At 39.9% G+C, this 14,795-nt stretch overlaps 1 protein-coding gene across 8 annotated transcripts in view; it reads right to left on the minus strand.

Moving 5' to 3' along the window:
• Nucleotides 1–14,795, minus strand: part of EPHA5 (EPH receptor A5) — a 479,253-nt gene that overhangs the window by 60,299 nt on the left and 404,159 nt on the right. For all 8 annotated transcript variants that reach the window (XM_068233605.1, XM_068233607.1, XM_068233606.1 and 5 more), the window contains 3 exons: nt 7,425–7,492; nt 6,107–6,250; nt 4,808–4,993 (listed from right to left, as the gene is read on the minus strand). In XM_068233605.1, coding sequence (XP_068089706.1) covers nt 4,808–4,993; nt 6,107–6,250; nt 7,425–7,492 — 398 coding nt within the window. The remainder of the gene's footprint in view (nt 1–4,807; nt 4,994–6,106; nt 6,251–7,424; nt 7,493–14,795) is intronic.

Here is a 14,795-nt window from a genome sequence, read left to right on the forward strand (position 1 = left end):
TGATTAAATCAAAATGTTATATTTTAGTAAGGTGAATAGGTGAATAACTTCCCTACTTATATGTATTATAAATTGAAATCTGAACTTATGTAAATACATTTTTTTTAATAAATATGCGAGGAATATATTGATAAAAATGTATAAAAATATATATAAAAAAGAAATAAAATAAAAAATATAATGTTGAATATATATGCATAGGAATAATATGTATATATGTATTAACTGTTGATTTAATCATCAAACAAATTCATTTCTGTACGAATAACAATTAATTCCAGCGCTACCTGTCAACCCAATCCTATATGTTAGCAAATTCAATCTACTAGCTCACAATCAATTATCTGGGAGCTGAGGAATTAATAAAGCTGTTGACTAACTGACCATCAGCTGCTGCTTTCATTTGCTAGCACAGCTTCCATATCCTAAGTCATTTCAGTAGTATATTACAGTTTTTTTCCTGCTGACAGCAAAATCAGCTCTCTTAAAGCCCAACTAGTGTGAAATCTATAGATTTAGAGATGCGCTTTTCTGCTGTAGCGGTTGTACAGCTGGAAATCAACCTATATTAGCGATCTTGGAAAAATATGTGCCTTATAAAGGTATGTTTTTTAATACATGTATTAAGATAGACCAGCCAATGAGAAAGCAGTCTATTTGATGGAAAGAGGCTTTAAAGGGAAGGTTCAGGGACTGTTAACAAAAAATAAAAATCCGCATCCCCTTACCTGGGGCTTCCTCCAGCCCGTGGCAGGCAGGAGGTGCCCTCGGCGCCACTCCGCAGGCTCCCGGTGGTCTCCGGTGGCCGACCCGACCTGGCCAGGCCGGCGGCCAGGTCGGGCTCCTTGCGAGTTCCAAAATGCGCCTCACGGCGGCGCGCTGACGTCATCGGACGTCCTCCGGGCTTTACTGCGCAGGCTCAGAACTCTCCATCTGTGTGCACTACTAGGTCCAGACAGCCCAGACACATGTTGCTGCGGGGAAACCGCTGCACTGGACGCGGAATCCGCCGCCTTACCGTCAGAACATGCGGCGGCCCCACGCCATTCTTCCCATGTGCACCATTAGTTCCAGATAACCCAGACGCATGCTGACGCGGACAAACCGCCGCATCAGACGCGGAATCAGCCGCCTTACTGTCAGAAAATGCGGCGGCTTTTCCGCTATTCATCACAGTATATAAGGGAGAATCTGGAGCTCTCTCATTTGACTGCTGCCATTACTAGAGAGCACATCTCTCACTCTTTGTTATTTTTCTTGAAAATTTATATTTAATTGCTGCGTTCTATTTCAATTATGCACTAAGCACCTCTAGCACTTTACTATTAGCCCTTTTTAGGGAGCTGAAAGATGTTGGTTTTGGTGTGGGGGGGGGGGGGGTTCTTTATGTTTTGAAGTAACTCAGCATTCTGAAACTATGATATAGGGATAGTGATGGCATTGAGTATTATATTTACAAAAATACTGAGCCCATAAATCAAATACCTTTTTAACACTATCATGGTTATTTTAAGTAAACAAGAAAATACTGAACAATAATTTTATTATAAATGTAGTTACTCTGTTGTACTCGACCAAGCCCTATTTCATACAGCCTTATCAATCCCTGCCATGTACTGATGAGGACCAAAAGTCCGAAACAGGCTGTCTACATGTGGGTTTGATATGGCTGTGTAAAACTTAAAGCTATAGGCTTGCTATAAACCAGCGGTTCTGGATGCTTCCTTGGCTTAACAAGGGCGGAAAGGGATAATTTGCATATTTAGTAGGTGTACATTGTGGGTAACCACAAATTTTCATTTATAACTGAATTATTGCAAATTTCCTTCTGTTTTAAGAAGGCAATTACACCAAGCTTTGCTTTTTTAGTAGGAGGGCTTTTTGGTTCCTTTCATCCCCCTATACATTCCTAGTAGTTTGGGTCACCCTGAGCTGCTTGGTTACTCTGTTGTACTCGACCAAGCCCTATTTCATACAGCCTTATCAATCCCTGCCATGTACTGATGAGGACCAAAAGTCCGAAACAGGCTGTCTACATGTGGGTTTGATATGGCTGTGTAAAACTTAAAGCTATAGGCTTGCTATAAACCAGCGGTTCTGGATGCTTGCTTGGCTTAACAAGGGCGGAAAGGGATAATTTGCATATTTAGTAGGTGTGCATTGTGGATAACCACAAATGTTCCTTTATAACTGAATTATTGCAAATTTCCTTCTGTTTTAAGAAGGCAATTACACCAAGCTTTGCTTTTTTAGTAGGAGGGCTTTTTGGTTCCTTTCATCCCCCTATACATTCCTAGTAGTTTGGGTCACCCTGAGCTGCTTGGTTACTCTGTTGTACTCGACCAAGCCCTATTTCATACAGCCTTATCAATCCCTGCCATGTACTGATGAGGACCAAAAGTCTGAAACAGGCTGTCTACATGTGAGTTTGATATGGCTGTGTAAAACTTAAAGCTATAGGCTTGCTATACACCAGCAGCTCTGGATGCTTGCTTGGCTTAACAAGGGCGGAAAGGGATAATTTGCATATTTAGTAGGTGTGCATTGTGGGTAACCACAAATGTTCATTTATAACTGAATTATTGCAAATTTCCTTCTGTTTTAAGAAGGCAATTACACCAAATGTAGTTACAAGTTATGTTTTAATTGGTCTCCGACAAGTCCAAAACTGTGTATTATATAGTGTGAAATTGGTAGCATTGTTGGTTGGGCATGCACTTGGCAGCACCGATTTTCATCTGATTCGAGTATAATAATTGAATCGGGTGGTCGATCGGCCACCAAGTCGCCTGATGTATGGCCACCTTAAAGAGAACCCGAGGTGTGTTTAAAGAATGTTATCTGCATACAGAGGCTGGATCTGCCTATACAGCCCAGCCTCTGTTGCTATCCCAAACCTCACTAAGGTCCCCCTGCACTCTGCAATCCCTCATAAATCACAGCCGTGCTGTGAGGCTTTGTTTACATCTGTAGTGTCAGTCTCAGCTGCTCCCCCGCCTCCTGCATAGCTCCGGTCCCTGCCCCCGTCCCTTCCCTCCAATCAGCAGGGAGGGAAGGGATGCAGGCGGGGACTGGAGTTCTGCAGGAGGCGGGGAGAGCAGCAGACTGACACTTTAGAGATAAACACAGCCAGCTCTGACAAGCTGTTTGTCAGCAGCATGGCTGTGATTTATGAGGGATTGCAGAGTGCAGGGGGACCTTAGGGGGGTTTGGGATAGCAACAGAGGCGGGGCTGTATAGGCAGATCCAGCCTCTGTATGCAAATAATATTCTTCAAACCCACCTCGGGTTCTCTTTAAGCTTCATTGCCAGTTTATGAGAGTATTTGCACATAAGTCAATTATAGATAATGTTTTCATGAATCTAAGCAACAGTCAGACAGTATGACTCAACCTCAAAGCTCTCTTGGCCAAATTGGGCTCCCACTAATTGCAGGATCTGAAAGTATTGAAGGAATTTTTCTTTTTTTATTTAATTTAAATTGCTCTTTACGTCCATGAATGAAAAAAATTGGCTCCAGCGCAATATGTTGCTGACTTTGCCCATATAATTGGATTTGGGATACTAAAAAGCGTGGCAATCTAAGAACGCCCATAATGGCATGTGGGGGACCGTCTGCCATGCTTCTGTCATGTAGCTTCATCATCATTTGTCAGAGTCTCATAGAAGCTTAAAATCCCAGAATAAAAGCTTCCAAGGTAGTATATGGGCTTTTAACAAACAACCAATAAATGGTGGCTAGGACTGCTGCCAGAAAGCATAGGTAAAAGCAGGCACAGTGTCTGCATACTTGCACGTCTCTCCATGTAGATGTGGTGGCAAGAAATGTCACCCTGTATGTGTGTGAGTAGTGCACCAATAGCCTGTTACCCTACTCTCAGCTGGCTGGTATATGGATTGGAGAATCTATGTGCCGGGTAAGGCTGTGACAGGTGTGACAGGGAACTGGAGTTTGTACAGGCATGGTGGTGTAGTGGTGTACGGTACAGCACTCTCACCTAGTCTTGCTCTGATATGCTATATCAATTTTTCAATGACATTTTAGCTTTTCTTTAACAAAAACAAGTTTTTCCGTTGAGTAGATAAGTACTAGTATAGTATTCAAAGTCCATGCCAGTGTTCAAAATGTATGGATTCATTTCCTGATGCATAATCACATAACCTAATATGCTAACAACATGTCAACCCACATTTTGGCACAGATTCCTTAAAATAAAATGAGCATATGCTGAAAAAAATATCTGTGGGTCATATATCTGTGTTATATTCTTCTCATCTGTGTGCTGCACGACAAAAGTAATTGTTGAACACATTAGCATCGGACCAGGAAGCATGAAATTAAAAGACACAAATAACACGGCAAATTAGATGTACCATTAGAAACTGTGCGTTAGCTTTAGCAGGATCACACAAATTTTGCACAGTAAAACTGAAGCATAAATTCAATTTATTTATGGGAGTAGAGCCTAAAAAATAGCATAATGCTAGGTACAAACGGCTCAACTTTCCATCAGACCGGCGGGTCGCACCGATTATTTCTGACTTGTCCAATTTGCTCCTGATCGATAACAGGAATGCTTCCCACCCACTCTATGTTCTATGTATTTTCCCTGTGATTATCATTATCAGCACTCCTGTATACACTGAGCACAGGCTCAAGCGAGTCATTTTTTGTACAGTAAACAATGGCAGTGACATTCTAGTTACAAGGCTAAATTGGTAATGTGATTATACTGCATTATTGATTAGAGCATCATCTAAAAGTACAGCAACACTAAATAATTAGAATGAAATGAATGCTACATACTTTTTGTGACAACCCCTTCCAAGTGAATTATGTTTGGGTGATCAAATTGTCCCATTATGCTTGCTTCACCCAAGAAATCTCTTCTTTGCTTATCGGTATATCCAGCTTTAAGGGTCTTGATTGCTATTGGAAATTCTCTTTTGCCAGGAAGTTTAATTCGCCCACTGCAAACTTCCCCAAATTCACCTACACAGGAACAGAGGCACAAAGTCAGTTAGACAGCTTATTCCTCAATCACACATTAATCTAAACCAGTATTTTGCAGAAACATGACAGTCTAGGCAACATACCGACAAGAAAACCATGTTCAAAACCACAGTTTGTATGTGTTGCATGGATAGTAAACTAACAGCGTCATTTATTTGCAGAATCTAGTTATATCATTTATATAGCCGTAGCCAGCCACTTATGCCCTGGTATAAAAGGTGAGACATTCAGGTTCACTCTGCTTCTATTAGAAATACATGATCTACCCTTAATTTTTAGGTTGCCGCCACTGGATCTATACACTTAAGATCCATACACACTTGCAACTAAGATTACCCCTAAAAATGTTTAATATTGTCTTGGGTGTTCTTTGGCCATATATACTAAACATTGGTAAAGTTTGTGTGAACAGTGAGAACATGGCAATTTTAATCTGACTGCATAGTGTGCATTACCCTAGTCATACAGAAATCACCTGGCTAACAGGGGTTGCACGAATCAAGCGGTCTAAGTAATGGTTAAATTGCATAATGGTAAAACAGCCAAGTGCAATTTGGCTGCGGTGCAGTGTTGGAATTCAGGCTAGCAATGGGGGATCAGTAATAGGAGCTCAACTAAAGTATAGGCAAGCACTGTTAAACTTAGTGATTACAGTACTTTGGGTTTTGGCATTTACATATGGCTGGCACCAAGCTTTAAGTTGCAGCAGTGGCTGCTTGGCTGCACTCTAACCATGCACTTTTGAGTTGCAGTACTTAGCGTTAGGTGTGGGTAGGCAAGAGGTTAGTAGTTTTTGTAGGTAGCAGAGAGATTAGTTTTAGGTGTAGGTAGGGGCAGCTTAGTATTGGGCACAGGTGGGGGGGGGGGGGGGTTAGTTTAGGTCACAGAGTGGGACAGTCGAATTTTGGTAAAATTACCAGTAGTCAACTATTGGGAATCAGGGGTAGTAGAATATCTGTAATATACAGATATTATACTATTGGGAACATCTCATGGCCATTTTGCCAAGTGCCTATATTAAATGCATGCTGGCAAGGGGTGCTAGATTTCTGTATTATATTAATACATACATTGCACATCAATTACACTTACCTGCACCAATAACTCTTTCAATTGTGATACAGGAAGCATCAATTTCTTTAGCAAATTCATGCACTGCCTGGCTCGGGTCTTCATAGGTATGAGGGTCAATGTACGTCTTTATCCCTGGAAGTTTTACTGTAGAGGAGCAAAAAACTGAATCCCTTATTAGTCAGAAACAGAAATTCAAAATAATAACATACTCTGATAATAATAATGAAAACATAATTTGCCTAACAATGTTTTAAGAAGTCTTACTAAAATAACGGGACAACTAAGACATAAGTACTACAGACTACAGCATATTTATGTTACTTCACTATTTTCCACAAAAAAACAGAAAATAGAGTTTGTGGCATAAAATCAAGATCTGGTCCTTCAAAAGTGTTCATGGCAACAGCTTACATTCTTGAAAAGCAGAGGCAAGCATCCTCACTCCCCAGGAACTGTCAATACTAATCAATGATGCTACAGAACTAAATGGATGCCAGAGACGTCATGCTGGATAAGTAAATGATTAAAATTTCAAATCCACTCCTAAGATGATTCATCTAATCTGCTCCCACATCCATTAGACCTATACACATTACTGCCAGAATTCATCTTCTTTTTTTCCCAATAGTTTAATATAGTGCAGTAGAACAGTATCAGTAATCCGCAATAAAGATACCAACCGGCTATATGAGACATTTGGGCTGTCGAGTCCTTAGCTGGATAGCATTGGGTAAACTGGTATAACACATGGAAAGGAATAAAAGAAATGAGCCAATCAGAATATGTGAAACTCTGGAATCTATCAGAGTTCCAATGTATTATTTTGCAGTGGCTGGATAGTGTAATGGTGAAGGGCTCTGTCTTTGACACAGGAGACCAGGGTTCAAATTTCAGCTCTTCCTGTCCAATAAGCCAGCACCTATTCAGTAAGGGGACCTTTGCAAGACTCCCTAACATTGCTGCTGCCTACTAAGTGTGCCCTAGTGGCTGCAGTTCTTGCGCTTTGCGTCTGTCAGGAGAGTATCCTTGTGTTCTCTTACTTCATTAATTGTCCTTTTTGGTGATCAATCAGCCGTAAGTTAGAAACTGTACAGTACAAACCATGAAACCTTAACACATTTGCCCTTAAGACAGACTCACTTTTAACAAAATATAAAAAACATTTTGTTTTTAAGTTGGCTAGTCCATCAATGCACTAATTTCTATTTGAGCATACCCTTCCTTTCAACATATTAAGGGTAAATAATGCTTTATTTTTGTAACATCATGCTTCATCCCAATATACTAATATAGCATGTACTCTAGAGAACATCGCAATCAGGTTTATGGTACTTACTGTGTCCATTATGGAAATGCATCTTTTCCTCCTCTGGATCCTGTTTAGCTTTACTGTAGCCACACCGCCTACAACAGATTATTTTATGGTAAATTATATTAAAGTAAAATTTGCCTTCTGCATAAAAACAGTTATAAACAGTAATCAGTAGCTAAGCAAATACAATATGTTATACAATATGTGTTTCTTAAAATGTTCAAACTGTCTGTACCATGTACTAAGCTGGCAAATAAATGGTAGTAGAAAGGCAATATTATACATATGTTTTGTTTGGAAATTGTAAATGTCTTCCACTGAATCATCTTTAACTGAACAGATGTGTTACATGCTAATATACAGTAATATATAGACATAGGAAGTATGAACAATACTGAAACCATGGTAATTCATGTAAAAATGGATGTCCTGAATAATGTATTACATTATACTGTATGTCATTACAGTTCATCTTTAAATGTGGATTACTAAAGGTGAACTTTCCTTTTCATTGTAATTTTTTTAGGAATTCTCAACAAATTCACAATTTGTATTAAAACTTGCAGTGCACCTCATTTTATAAGTTTTGTTAAACTTTAATTTGGCAAATATATTTAATCTTTGGGAGGAAAACTGACAAGACTTTACTTTTCAAATCTAAAGATAAATTCCATAAGTCAAAGTTGCTGAAAGTTAGTATTTTAATGGAGAAGAAGCTTTTGCCAAGTATAAACCACAGAAATGTGCTTTTGAGATCTCTGTATATAGAGAAGAGATATCGTTACATAAGTTATTGCTACAGCCCAACTTTTCCCAGTTAGCTCAATTTATTTTGGTAAGCTGAACACGAGTCACATGATCACTATCTTGCGGTTACAAAGGTATGTTGGCTCTATGTTTTATTAATAGAGGCAAAAATGCCGTATCTCCCTCGTATCCTGCAACTCATTTTGGAAACTAAACTTGCACTTTAAAAAGATATCAGATATACATCCAACAAAGAGTTACAATCCTTGTGTTACATTACTACACTTACACTTACAATGCATTAAAATGGAAGTCATGTAAAAATACTTACAATAAAAATGAGGGAAAGAAATACCCTGATGCATGTGCTTCTGTACATGAAAAACCGTGTTACATTTTTTTTGATCATTTGAGAAAATGACCTGGTTTTGAACTGTATTTTGCTAGAGATTTCAACAACTTGCTAGAGATTTTCACGAACAGAAAAAAAATCTCCTCCTATGCCAATTAGCCCCATCCTGGAGACTGGCAAATTAATGCCTCTGCCAGTTGATCAACTTAAAGGAGACTGGAAGTAAGAGGGATATGGAATCTGTCAAATTCCTTCCTTTCAAACACTACAAATTGCCTGGCTGTCCTTCTTAACATCTGCCTTTAATACTTTTAGCTATAGCCCCCAAACAAGCTTGCAGATCAGACATTTGACTGATGTTTTGACTGGAATAGCCACATGCTTGTTTCAGGTATGTGATTCAGACACTACTGATGCATGAAAGAACAGCAGGATGCCAGACAACTGGTACTTTTTAAAAGGAAGGAAATATGGCAGCCTCCATACTTCTCTCACTTCAGGTGTCTTTTAACCAGAAGCTTTGTTAGTTGTTTAGTAATTTGTTAGTCTTGACTTCTAACTCCTGGGTGAAGCAAATGAACAGGATAGTAGAAACTTACCAATCTCAAACTTCTTAGACTATTATTTAAACCGAGCAGACATGTTTCTTTACTAATTGAATAAAGGGAACAACCAGAGAAGACAAATGTCATCTCATGGCCATAAGTAAGGCCCCGTTCACACTTGCGGTTTTGTCAAAACCGCACCGGATGTCCGGACCGCACCGGAGCCGGACCGGACCTGATCCGTACGGTTCCTATCCGGATCCGGTCCGGATCCGGTCCGTTTGCATCCGGTTTCCGTGCGGTGTGAACACGGTTGCGGTCCGGATCCGGTTTCTTAAGGAGATAACATCCTGTAAATACCTGGGGTCTGGGAGGTCAGCAGAAGGGTCTGGGGTCATTGTTGGAGACAGGTGGACGTGTGGAGACCATCCGTGGATACAGAGACTGCAGTTGGGACCATGGATCCAGGCATTTTTTACTCGTAAACCTGGGAATTCTCTCCTTCCTGTTGTTCGCCTCCTCGTTATCAGACATCAGACATGTTGCTGCCAAAACGAGCTCCAGCATGAAATCGCTGCTGCCCCACTCTTTGAACGCTGGGCCCATGTGGTCCCCATCCAAAATGCATAGGAAGTGGGGTAGAACGTCCGGTTTTTGTAGCCAGTGTGTTGTGCGCTCTCCGGCTCTCATTGCTTTGTATTGGCCGGATGGTGCAGTCCGGCTCCGCTCCGGATACGGCTGCCGGAGGAGCCGGACCAAAAAATAGCGCATGTTGGAACGGACGCCGGAGTCCGGATCCGGTCCGGATCCGGTCCGGCTCCGGTCCGGCAGAACGGACGCATGTGAACGGACGCATAGGCTTTCATTGCTATTGCCGTGCGTCCGTTCCGTCCGTTCTGCAAGCGGTCCGGCTCCGGCACGGCGATTCCGGACGGCCACCGCTAATGTGAACCGGGCCTAACACGTAACAAAAATGCATAATAAGCACTGAGTTTCTTCCTGGGTTATAACTACTCAGTTGTGACATTCTGAGGAGGATCGAAATACAAAAGGTCAAAATTAAAAACTCCCAAAAGGTGTGTCAGATAAAAGAGCAGGGATTGGATTTCTGTATAATATACGTGACTTTCAGGAGAATTTTTGTGTATTGCAATTATTATTATAGTTTTATAAGAAGTGATAATTTTAGATGCAGATAGTGTTTTGTAGTGCTCTAGTTCTGCAATGCTGGGGGGTCTCCAGCAAGTTTATTCTATTTAGAATAGAACACTTCAGCGCTGTGTCATATACGTCCACCACCGGAAACACCAAGAAAAACCAATGCGCTTACCGGACAATTCAGACCTTAATTACAGGGTCTGAAATAAAGCCTTATGCGGTCAGCAGCAGGTGTCTTCACAACTGGCCTCCTCTCCAGGTATAGCAGTATCAAATATGGTATTTCACCGTTTTTGGGCATGTAAAAATAATAAAAAAACAATCCACATCTAAGCGTATCTATTGCGACTTTAATGATGATCCATAAAAACAACATATAAAACTTTTAAAAGATCACTTACATCTGGGCCCTTATTACAGGGACCCACGATGAACAACAGCAATGAAAATCATAGGACGCCGTCCAGCCACACGTCCGCCTCACCCGACCGGTTTCACTACCAAAGTTTCATCAGAGCCCCTGATGAAACTTTGGTAGTGAAACCGGTCGGGTGAGGCGGACGTGTGGCTGGACGGCGTCCTATGATTTTCATTGCTGTTGTTCATCGTGGGTCCCTGTAATAAGGGCCCAGATGTAAGTGATCTTTTAAAAGTTTTATATGTTGTTTTTATGGATCATCATTAAAGTCGCAATAGATACGCTTAGATGTGGATTGTTTTTTATTATTTTTACATGCCCAAAAACGGTGAAATACCATATTTGATACTGCTATACCTGGAGAGGAGGCCAGTTGTGAAGACACCTGCTGCTGACCTCATAAGGCTTTATTTCAGACCCTGTAATTAAGGTCTGAATTGTCCGGTAAGCGCATTGGTTTTTCTTGGTGTTTCCGGTGGTGGACGTATATGACACAGCGCTGAAGTGTTCTATTCTATTCAAGATTCAGATGCTTTACTGAAGTGTTGGACTTTGGCTGCTTTGCTTATATACCCTGTTTTAATTCAATTGTGGTTGCGCTGATATACATATGATCTTTTTGTAAGTTTATTCTATTGTTAGGGTCTGTATTCTTAATAACAGAGCTAATCCCAGTCCCTAAAATGCTTACAAATACCTATAACTAAGGGAGAACATTTGTTGGAATGTGTGAATTATCTCCGTACAATGCAAATATTTTTCCCGTACATGTGAAAACGTCCTAAAAATCCCTAAACAAAGAGGAAATTTGCCAGCACTATAAAAGGGCCTTTGTCACTGCTAAATACTTCACACTGCATTATCTAAAGGGAGATTAGAAAGGCAGGGGAGGTCGCTTATTTTTCATCCGGTGGATCTCTGGAGATCTATAAATGTATACGGCAGCATGTCACATTAACATACAGAATTAAGTCATGAAAACCCCAAAGTACTATAAAAACATGCCTGAACATGATGCACTGCATAATACTATAGTGGGTTTATGTTGGCATCTCCGAGCTGGTTCGGCTTCACTAATAATGCATGGCAGAAAACCTGTCCATGAAACACTATCTGCCATAAAGCTTCCAGATGTACTACATTTACTGATCAGACGGCTATAAATTTGTCAGCTAGTGAACAAATTATGCCTTGTAATGTTTAGCATGTAAATGTTAGCTTTGTGAAAAACAGATGCACTGGATTCTGAACTACAGCAAATGGCTTTTAGCCTGAATTTCAACTTCCTACAGTAAGCCCAAAAATACTTATGCATTAGCTATCAAAATACTTGGACAACTGAAGGACTGCCTACGTGATTCTGTAACTGTTTCAAATCGAAACATGTAAAAAAAAAAAAGAACTTAAGTGGGTTTATTTTTAAACATGATATCGAGAGAAAATATTCTGAAATGTATTTTTTAAGCTTCTGTAAAGCATTTTTTGTGAGGTCAATAATATACAGATCAAAAGCAGTGCACTAAGGTGAATTGTGAGAATGTTCAGTCTACTTCTTCTTAAAGCTGAACTATTGGAAACAAATCTTCCAAATATAACTCCTGGTAGTCTTGGGGACAGAATAAGAGGACCAATAATAAAAAAAGTGAAGGGATTCTAAGACCCTACTCACAACAAATGCAGTGCAAAGCAGTGCTCAATGCCCATGATGAAAGCAATTCAGGTCTATTTTTGAGTGGCAAAGATGGGCAGCCATATTCACTTGCACTAAAATGGAGTGTACCACTCTGGACTACACTGTGGGTAGCAGCAGGGCCAAGCTGTATACACTGGCACTCTAATTCACAGCTGCTGATAAGAGCTATCTGGACTCTTTGATCTATCTAAACAAACTCAGAGCACAGTGCAGTGAAGTGCTACTATATGTGGAAAAATACTTCGTATTGTGTGCTGTGCAAGAGTTTGGGGTTAACCTTTAAATTGTTAGCATTTGTCTACTCAAGTGTGCTGGGATCCCGCTCAATTCTGCAATATACCTGCATTACTGATTTCAATTATGTTTTATAATACTAGCATGCCACCTCCTGTTTGTACATTATTATTATTATTTACTATTTATATAGTGTCAACATCTTCCGCAGTGCTGCACAGCAAATGTTGTCTTGTCACTTAACTGTCCCTCAGAGGAGCTCACAATCTAATCCCTACCATAATTATACGTATCGTGTAGTGTATGTATCGTGGTCTAGGGCCAATTTAGGGGAAGCCAATTAACTTATCTGCTTTTTTTTAATGTGGAAGGAAATCAGAGTGCCCGGGGAAAACCCACGCAGACACGGGGAGAACATACAAACTCCTTGCAGATAGTGCCCTGGCTGCAGACCCAGTGCCGCAAGGCAAGTTTGCTAATCACTATGCCAGCGTGCTGTATAAATCTTTATTCTCTGCCTATATTAACAGTAATCTAGCTGCAATGGGTACCAAGTCTTGTTTTAATAATCCAACCACATTTCACTGTTATGTTTTTAAATATTTAAAATCCAAGCAATGTGCAGCACAATTTTAAAGTTTCTCATGTATGCAACTCAAGTTGGGAGAATTATCAATGAAGGAAAAGAAATCTTCTTTGGCTCTGAAGCAATTAGAAAACCATAGTAGCTGACATAATTTCATAAATGAGACAAAAGATTGTTTCTTTTGACAAATACTCTTGCTTATTCTTGTCAATTTTGATGCACTGAAAGCTTTCATTGTCAGTTTGACAGGATCAAAGTCTCTAGATATCCATGCTTTTTGGTGGCTATAAGTGCTTTATCTGTCTATATGTGGCAGATGTTCCAATGACAATGGTGGGAAGTGAATCATTTACCATTCAAAATCAAAGTAGTGAAACTCTTGCTGTCTTGAAACCAGCATGAAGCAGCTGTGCCCAGGAGATGCTACAAACATTGCTGAGTGACTCAAACCATGCACAGAGATTTGTAGACTATTTTGTGTTCTGAAAAGATTTTCAGGTGGTCTGAAGTGCTGGCGATCACCCTTAAAGTTAAACTTTCGTAGATGGGGGAATGGCCTTTCCTGTTCATATTATACTGGCTTCATACTGTAAGAACTGAAACAACAGTCACTTGACTGTTTGCAGCCTTTAGCAAGTGTGTTCCTGAATCTGGCGCTACTGAGACAGTGATCTCACTATTCAGATGATGGGATTGCGTTCACATGAACAGGAGCTTCATAAAAATTGATGCAAACATGTCTACATCATAAACCCGAAACAGGCATGCAGCTAATCTTGTCAGATTTGCGTCAGAAAATAATATCAGCAGGACAGCCAAGCAATGTGCATTATTCAAAAGGAATTATATATGTCAGCCTTCATATACCTCTATCAGTGATCTTTAAAGAGAATTTCCTCCTTGATATGTTGTGTCAATCCTCTTATTCTGAGCAGATAAGCAAATGTAACATTGAATGCTGAAATGACACTGAAAAAAAATGTTTTGCTTGTTTGTTACCTGTCCATTCTGAAGACTGTAACCCAGGTAAGTGTTGCAGGCCCTAATTTAATCGCTTTCTTCTTAAGTTTTCTCCTAGGTGATATTTTCAAACCTAATCAATAAAATGCCCTTTAAGCCACCACCAGCAAGCATGAAATTACTCAGAATAATTCTGACAGTACTTTTCATCTACTTTTAGGTACCTTTTCAGTTGAAATTATCTCCTAGAAGAAAGCTTAGAAAAGAAAATGAATTGAATAAGGGTCACAAACCCAAATAACAGACAGTTGAGGACCTTAGTAAACCCACCCTCTATTGGGTTAATTTATGTAATCTCTCATTATAGCAAAAAATGGTATACAATACCGATTGGTATATTAGGGAAAAACTACAAGTAAGTAAATTCGATACTAGCAAAACTTTTTAAAAAATCTTACATATTAGATTCATTAACACATTTGCATCCATTTCTGTAGCATGGCGAAAATAAATAAACAATCTCTACAGGAATATAGAGTGGAAAATGTACTCCGGAGATGCAAAAATTCATTTTCTAACTGTGAATATGCAATTAGATTTCAATCATTAATGGCCGTGATTTCCTGCTAGTCAGGGCCTAGTAGTTGCAGTTTATGCAAATACACTTATATTTTGTCTTGTTCCAACCCCAATTATCCAGAT

This window comes from Hyperolius riggenbachi, chromosome 1, assembly GCF_040937935.1.
Source record: "Hyperolius riggenbachi isolate aHypRig1 chromosome 1, aHypRig1.pri, whole genome shotgun sequence".
NCBI lineage: Eukaryota > Metazoa > Chordata > Amphibia > Anura > Hyperoliidae > Hyperolius > Hyperolius riggenbachi.